The sequence below is a fragment of the Artemia franciscana genome, unplaced genomic scaffold (genome assembly GCF_032884065.1).
Source record: "Artemia franciscana unplaced genomic scaffold, ASM3288406v1 Scaffold_1917, whole genome shotgun sequence".
Taxonomy (NCBI): Eukaryota; Metazoa; Arthropoda; class Branchiopoda; order Anostraca; family Artemiidae; genus Artemia; species Artemia franciscana.
In genome coordinates, this window is record NW_027063013.1 from 13,048 (window position 1) to 21,172 (window position 8,125).

The following is an 8,125-nucleotide window of genomic DNA, read 5'->3' on the forward strand; positions in this document are numbered from 1 at the left end:
TGAACCGCAAGCCTGGTTTTGCGTTGCCCCAGTGTTTGGTTCTGGTGTTCAATTTTTGGTAGCATTCTAGGATAATTTCTTTTTTACATTGATTGACACTTGGGCAAATTTTCTTTGAGCGCCAATTATTCTAAAGCTCATCAATTTTTAATAAACTTCAGCCTTTTGGGTTTCTGTTTTAAGGTTTTCGAATTACTTTAATCCATTGTCAAAATATATTGAAATATTTATGCAATTACCAGTTTTTTACATTTTAAAGAACTCAATAAAATTGAAAAGCCTCAATTTTTCTGAATACTTATTATTCAAAAAAAAATTATTTTTGAATACTTGATTAAGATAGTAGAGAAAGATAGATAGTATATATATATATATATATATATATATATATATATATATATATATATATATATATATATATATATATAGATAAGAAAGGATAAGAAATAAGAAAGGATAGATAAGAAAGATAGTACTTAGGAGTGGTAGAGAAAATGAAACAGAACTGGAGCATCTTTTTTTAGTTTTTTATATGATTGTCATTGTACTTAGTTTTTTATTTTATTCCTTTTTTTTTTTCCTTTTTTCATTTTTTTTCTTTTTTAGTTTTTCTTTTTTTAGTTTTTTTTTCTTTTTTAGTTCTTTTTCTTTCTTAGTTTTTAAATATTTTCTTTTTTTAGTTTTCTTTTTTCTTTCTTTTTCTTTAGTTTTTGTCTTTTTTATTTTATATTCTTTTTTTATTTTTTAGTTTTTTTTTGTTTTTTAGTGTTTTAGTTTTTTCTTTTTTAGTTTTTTCTGTTTAGTTTTTTGTCTTTTTTTCTTTTTTTAGTGTTTTGATTTTTAGTTTTTTTTTAGTTTTTTTTAGTTTTTTTTCTTTTTTTAGATTTTTGATGTTTTTCAGTTTTTCTGTTATTTAATTTTTCTTGTTTTAGTTTGCTCTTTTTTTAATTTGTATTCTTTTTTAGTTTATCCTCTTTTTTAAGTTTTTTTTAGTCTTTTAGTTTTATCCTTTTTCTTTAGTTTTCTTTTTCTTCTTTATTTTTAGTTTTTTCTCCTTTCTTACCATTCCAAATAATGATAAGCCATAGGATTTTCCTGTCTGTAATCCAATTTTTATAGAGGATTGGTATAGTTTTAAATAAAGGATCGTTAGCTGTCTCTTTAAATGGGAATTAAATAACTTTCGTTTGTATCATGTTTGTTATTTACATAAAGGATATTTATAAGAGTCTGTTGCAACGATTTTCTGTTTAAAAATGAAACTGTCTTACAGAAAAAGACAGCAACAGTATACAAGCTAAACAGTATTAGTATCAAAGTTTACTACTAAGTTCTAATTTTCAGCCTAGAATAGAAAAAGGAAATTAATCGATTGGATAAAAAAGATCGAGATAAAAATATAATAAGATTTTTGAATCTAAATGTATTTTGACACGGATGATCCATTTAGAATAGGCAGCATCATAATTCAAGATTATGCGACAAAGTAATGCATTAAAAGTTGAGGGTTTATTCAGGGAACTTAGTGATTTTTAGAAGAAGTGTCAAGAAGACTCGATTGTAATTTTTACGGTGTTACCTATAGCAATTACAATAACAATAACAATATTAGAGTTTCTACAGATGAAAAAACAACAAAAAAGTATTTGATGAGAGCCTTGACAATGTAACTAACATCAGGGATGAATCCTCCACAATGTATCACTATTGCCACCACATAAAGACGAATTATTTGAAGACTCTAATATTCCTTTCAAATAAAAAACCTACCTGAAGATGTCACAAAACAGCTGACTGATTGCAAAGGCTGGAAAGAGGATGTCATAGATTCATTCACAACCTGTGATTACTGTTGTAAAAATGTCGAAAAGTCAGGAGAATGTCTCATCTATGTTAAATAAGCTTCATATCGATATTACATTGGAATGTGATAAGAGTCTCATCAAGTTTTGAAATGGAAGTGATTCTATTTGTAATATATTGTTTTACGATCATTTGATAAGTAAAAGGGTAAGTTTATTTATAACTTACTTATCTAATATACTTACTTACTTACTTATCTTATAACTTATCTTATAACTTACTTATCTTACTTACCTATAACTTACCTGTCTAAGTTACTGGTAAGTAACTGCGGTAACTGCGTTGAAGATACCTAGAACAGAACTTGTTGATGGTACTAAAGGTAGAACAGTATATCTACTCGTTGATCAGCAAGCAAATGCAGATATTTATTCTGAAAAATCTGTTCATTCTCTGTTCAAAAAATCTGTTCAAAAAATCTATTCAAAATCTGTTTAGGATCTGTCAGATCCTAAAAGAAGCTTGATGATTCTACAGAAAGATGGTGCACCTGCAGAAAGTGAAAAGTTGGAAAATTGTGGGTGGCTTTTTATTTTGAATTTGGATGAAGTCTCTAACGTAAAAACGAGAGCGTACAAACCTATGTGTAAAAATAATCTGCATTGAAGTGCTAAATCTCAAAGTGCTAAATAATACCGAACGATTTTACCACGATTTTAGAAAGCATTTGGCTGGACATACCCAAAGATGTTAGAGAACAGCCTATTGATTGCACAAACATTTTTTAAATAGTGTTGATTCGATTTGTAATATCTTGTCTTACGATTATTTGATTAGGGTAAGTAACTGAGTTGAAGAGACTTAGAACAGAATTTGTTGATGCTCTTAGAGGTGGAATAGTATATTTACCTGTTGATGTGCTAGCAAATGCAGACATGCACTCTGAAAAATCAGTTCAAAGTCAGGTCTGAAAAGAAGCTTAATGACTTTACAGAAGGATGTTGCAACTCCAAAAGATGAAAATTGTGCAAGTTCTGCGTGGGCTTTATCATATTTTGAATTTGGTTGAAGTCTCTCATGCAAAAAAAGAGCGTTCAAACCAGTATGTAAAAATAATCTGCATTGAAAGGCTAAATGTCGAAGCCCATTCAGTTCATTTGGATGATTTAGGTTTAAAGTACTGATAATATATTCATTTGATGTTATTCTATCAATAGACTCTCCGTTGGGACAGGTTGAAGAGGACATTATACAACTCAACCACTCAAATATAAAGGTGCTGATCAGGAGCGGTAAATTCAGTAAGATTAAGTAAGTTCAGCTTTCAGGGTTTTGGTAAGCCCCCATAAATAAAATAAAATCTATCATGTTGTCGTAAATCATAAAGATAAAGGGGCGGTTGCAGATAAACTTTTTACGTTTTGGTTGTTTGGCACATTTTCTAACTTTAACTGCAGTTACTGCAGCTGCCTCTGATCCCTCCTCGTTGAGCTCTACAACCGCATTGTGTTTCACTTTTTCAATATATAGATTCGGATTTGAAGAGAAATTTGTAAAATTAGCCAATGAAGGCTCTAATGCATGTTTAAGTCCCATATTTTTCAGGTACTCTGTCAGGTATATTGAGGCTTCAATTTTGAATTTTGGTATCCCTACTTCAATGTTAACTTTCTTGATGTTCTTCAGAGCTTTCTTCCAAATTTTACCGTTGAGTTTTGACAAAACGTCGCAAAGAGAACTTTTCACAGGTGAAGGAAGAAGAATAAACATGCTGATGTCTTTCCCAACATATGGAACTTCAAGGCTGTCAGACATTAGTTCCTCACAAAATCCGTGTCTGAATCTTCCTTCTTGGAACATCATATCAACAAAGCTTTGATTATTGGATGAAACATGAAAAACTTCAGGCTTTGTTTTCTTTGGATTGAACTGATGTTTCCAATCTCCCTTGAAATAGACTGCATTTACCAAAACCATTCGAGTTTGCTCATAAATATCACTTCGGTTTAAGAAATTGTCTATCTTTCCTTTGGTCTGATTTTTCACCCATTCGTTAATCATGCACAATGACTCAAAACTCTTATATTGAAAATCCATTTCTTCAAGTTCCTCTGAGAGGAGTTTAGTGATGTAATTTGATAAAGGCTCAGAAGAATCGAAGAACACCTTATTTGCCAGTCCAAAGTAATAGCTTTTTGAGGTAGGATTAGCTGTATTCAAGAAACGATAGAACATTGCCTTGTAAGATCGAAAAGCGTTTTCCTTGTCTCTATCTCCTAGTCTAAGGACTTCTCCCAAATTTTTCTCAGTTTCTCCAGCAGACCCAAAATAAGCAAGGAGTAGAGCAGAGTGAATACTAAATGGCGAGATAAATAAATTTGTTGGTTCTATTTTAATTTCATTGTTATCCATATAAACTCTTTTGAAAAGGTCAACGCCAAAATCCACTTCCCCAGCATAAAATTCAGCAGTGCAAGTTACTTCTCTTTGTTTTGATCCACAACATTTGTGTTCAGGGGCTTCTGCTTCATTTGTTGAAATGGCCGTTCCTATAGGCTCCTTTAAAGCTAGATCAGTAGCAGTCGTCACGTCATTAACATGTACTTCTTGATATTTGTTTGAAGTTGATTCCATTTTAGAGTTTCTGTATTTCTTAACGGTCCACCAAACTGAAATACCAAAACTTTGTTTTACTTGGTTAAGTTTAATTTGCTTTGAATTTTCAGAAGTTAGCGTGCCGCACTATTGAACTGTTAAAATATTTCAAGAAGCCTAAGTAATTTTTTTTGCGATTGCCGTTTTCCTTTTTAGGTTAACCTGTGTTAACCAATATATCAAGAGTTTTAATAATATATCACTAAAATATCAAGAGTTTTAAGAATTCTTTGAAGGTGCTATTTAGAATAAGCTATATATTTTCCATGTTTGCCTATGTTTTTCTATATAGTTATGTGGAACGTTTGATGGTAGAAGTATTTAGATAAATTTTCTTCTTGTTCAAGCGAATCTTTATAATTTATGTTTTTATATTTGGTAAGGGTCAATAAGCCCCAACAAATCACTTGTTCGTGTAGCATCGACTGAAGATTAGGCACTCTATGCCTAAATCATCCAAATGAAGTGACCATATAAGTGCTTTACATTGAAATGGGAGTTGGGGGGGGGTTATTAGTCCAAGATTTAGTGCTTTAGTGCAGATCATTTGTATAAAGAGATTTGTACGTTCTTGTTTTTGAATTGGAGACTTCATCCAAATCAAGAATAAGAAACTCCACCCAAAATCTTTATAATTTTTTTACCTATTGCAGGTGCAACATCCTTCTATCAAACTATCAAGCTTCTTTTGGGATCTGACCTTGAACAGATTTTGTAGAATAAATGTCTGCCTTTTCTTGCACATCAACAGGTAGATATACTGTTCTACCTTTAATAGCATCAACAAGTTCTGCCCTAGGTCTCTTCAACGCAGTTACTTACCCTAATCAAATGATCGTAAAATTATATATTACAAATTGAATCACCCCCATTTCAAAACTTGTTGAGACACTTTGTACATTCCAATGTACAATCGATATGAAGCTTATTTAACACAGATGGGAAATTCCCCTGATTTTCCGACATTTTTCCGACAGTAATCGCAGGCTGTGAATGAATCTATGACATCCTCTTTCCAGACTTTGCAATCAGTCAGCTGTTTTCTAACATCTTCGGGTAGGCCGAGCTGGATGTGTTCTAAAATCATGGCCAACCTTACATCAGAATTTTTTTATTTCAAGGAATCTTTGAGATTTCAATTGATATTTCATCTTTATTTACTGGTAACAGTCATAATGCATTGTGGGGCATTCATTTTTGATGGTAGCCACCTTATCAATGCTCTCACCAAATATTTTCAGTGTTGTATTTTCACCTGTAGAAATTCTAATATTGATATTACTATAGGTGACGCCTTAACTATTACAATCGAGTCTTCTTGACCCTTTTTCTAAATAATCACTTAGTTCTCTGAACAAGCCCTCAACTTTAAGTGCATTAATTTATCGTATAATCTTGCAATTTGATGCTGCCTTATACACATTAAAGTTTTCCAAATGGATCAGTCATATCCAAAACATTTATATACAAAAAGGTGACTAAATCTCCATCTCCATCTTTTATCTCCAATCAATTAATGTCCTTTTTCTTTTCTAGGTTCAAATTTAGAGCTGAGAAGTAAATTTCGATCCTAAATCTGTGCAGCCCGTATACTGTTGCCGTTTTTTGTGTAAGAGCGTATCATTTTTACATGGAAAATCATTGCAACAGACATGGCTTCTTACAAATATCGTTTATGTATATAACGACCATGATACCAATGAACGTTGTAGAGTCCCCGATAAATACAGCTAGCGATTCTTTATTTAAAACTATCCCTATCCTTTATGTAATCTAGGATTACAAACAGGAAAAAGCCTGTGGCTTTTCCTTATTTGGAATGGTAAATGACAGTCCTCAGTATGACATTATATTCCAGACAAGTAACTTTCCAAGAGATGCTTGTATTATCTTAACTTTTTGTTACTATGGGCTGTGGTCTATTTTTTACCAAGTTTCAGCTATGTCTGATGAAACTTACATAGTCCTTGTTGTATATCGATCCCTAATGTAAATCAAAAACAGGATAAAACCTACAGGTTTTTCCTATTTGAAGTAGTAAGACAGGAACTTCAGAGAATCAGACAGCCAACTAAGTCCTATATTTGCCATTGTTTGTTCTTTACTAGGTTTAAACCATCTCCACATACATGATAGCGATGAAACTTACATAATCCCCATTTGTGATTAACTTGACTATTTTTTGTATATTGCTTGTTTTTCAAGCCAACATAGCTTCTTTTTTGTTCAAGCCAAGAGGCGGTAAATTTCCTATATAAGAGTTTTCGACAAGGCAGTTCTAAAACTTTATTTAAAGTTTACTTTTTACTAGGCTGCAATCCGGATAACTTAATGTGAAAATGTACTGATGTCTCAGTACACCGCTGCAATCCGAATAATTAAGAAGTACTTGTAACGTATATTTTACATCGGACAAGCTTGCTTCTCCGATGTAAAATATTTTATTATTCCAATTAAACTTTATTATTCCCATTAAACTTTTAATTATTCCAATTTAACTGCAATGTTGAAGAATTCGTTCCGAAAAAGTTGAGACACAAATTCAAATTTTAGCGTAAAGAGTGGGAGGTGAAGAGGGGGTACTTCCCCTTCTGTATGGAATAATTATATTTGTTCCAAGTTTTAAGCCCATGGGAAAGGTAAAATACAAATGAAATAAATCATATATTATAAATATATTTAGCTAAAATATAAATAAAAATCTAGTTTCTTTTTTGTGATGATAGACTTAAGGCTTATGTATCCTGCGTAAGTTTTCGGCATGTTGTTTTCTGCTGTGTTATGGTTTTACTTTTTCAGCGTAATTACACTTTAAAATTTTTATATATCTTTTTAAATTCAAAATATGTGAAAAATTAGCCTTAAAATCGTTGAAAAAGGAACATTTTCCTATTTTATAATCAAGTTTATATCAGTACTAAGGTAATGCTCCAAATATTATCTTAATTCTGCCTCTGGGAAATGGACAGAAATTCTAACTAGAGATTCCACTGATCTTGTCATTTTTGCAAAAATTTCGTCGCAAAATTGTACATTTCAGAAAAACGTAAACTTTAGATATATAAACATCTAAGTAATTCTTTGGTTCTTAGTTCTTAGTGATAAAATTGTGCTGTTTTAATAATGATGTGTTGGGTGATTCAAACCGAATAATTAATAGTGTACTTTGTAGAAAAAAGGGGCATATGATAGTTTGCTGATGAGGATTATTTGTAGATGAGGAAACTAACACTTTTGGCTCGGATCAGAAATTCTCTACCCAGGTCTTAACAGCTATGGCGTACGAACCTCCGCTGCTAAGAGCATACGGTCATAACGGCTGGAGTACACCTGTCAGCTGTGGCAAGGGCAAATCGATTTCGACATTTTGGCTGAGAAGACCCTAGCTTTTGACATGTTTTGGCAACAACATTTAAGATGCACGGGCCTCCATTGCCAAGGACTCGATCATAATATATATAACATTAGAAGACCTGCTTAATGTTTATATTTCTATCCATTCCACAATCCCTTAATAGTGGTCCCAACAGCATAAAATTAATCGTAACTCGTAATGGCGCCTATAGACCTTCAATGTTATGGGATCGATCATAATGCGTACCCTATAAACAAAACTAGAACCGATTTTAGAGGGGGACTAGAATGGAGGTGATTATAGGAATTAGCT

At 32.0% G+C, this 8,125-nt stretch overlaps 1 protein-coding gene across 1 annotated transcript; it reads right to left on the minus strand.

The window, feature by feature from the left end:
* Window positions 1-578: 578 nt before the first annotated feature.
* LOC136042746 (serine protease inhibitor 88Ea-like) lies at window positions 579-4,437 on the minus strand. Its single transcript, XM_065727711.1, has one exon. The coding sequence runs from the start codon at window positions 4,435-4,437 to the stop codon at window positions 3,121-3,123; it is 1,317 nt and encodes a 438-aa protein (XP_065583783.1). The 3' UTR covers window positions 579-3,120.
* Between the last annotated feature and the right edge of the window lie 3,688 nt (window positions 4,438-8,125).

What these genes read in the sequence shown, in the direction of transcription:
- LOC136042746 (XM_065727711.1), bottom strand. Translation starts at nt 4,437, where the DNA reads ATGGAATCAACTTCAAACAAATATCAAGAAGTACATGTTAATGACGTG.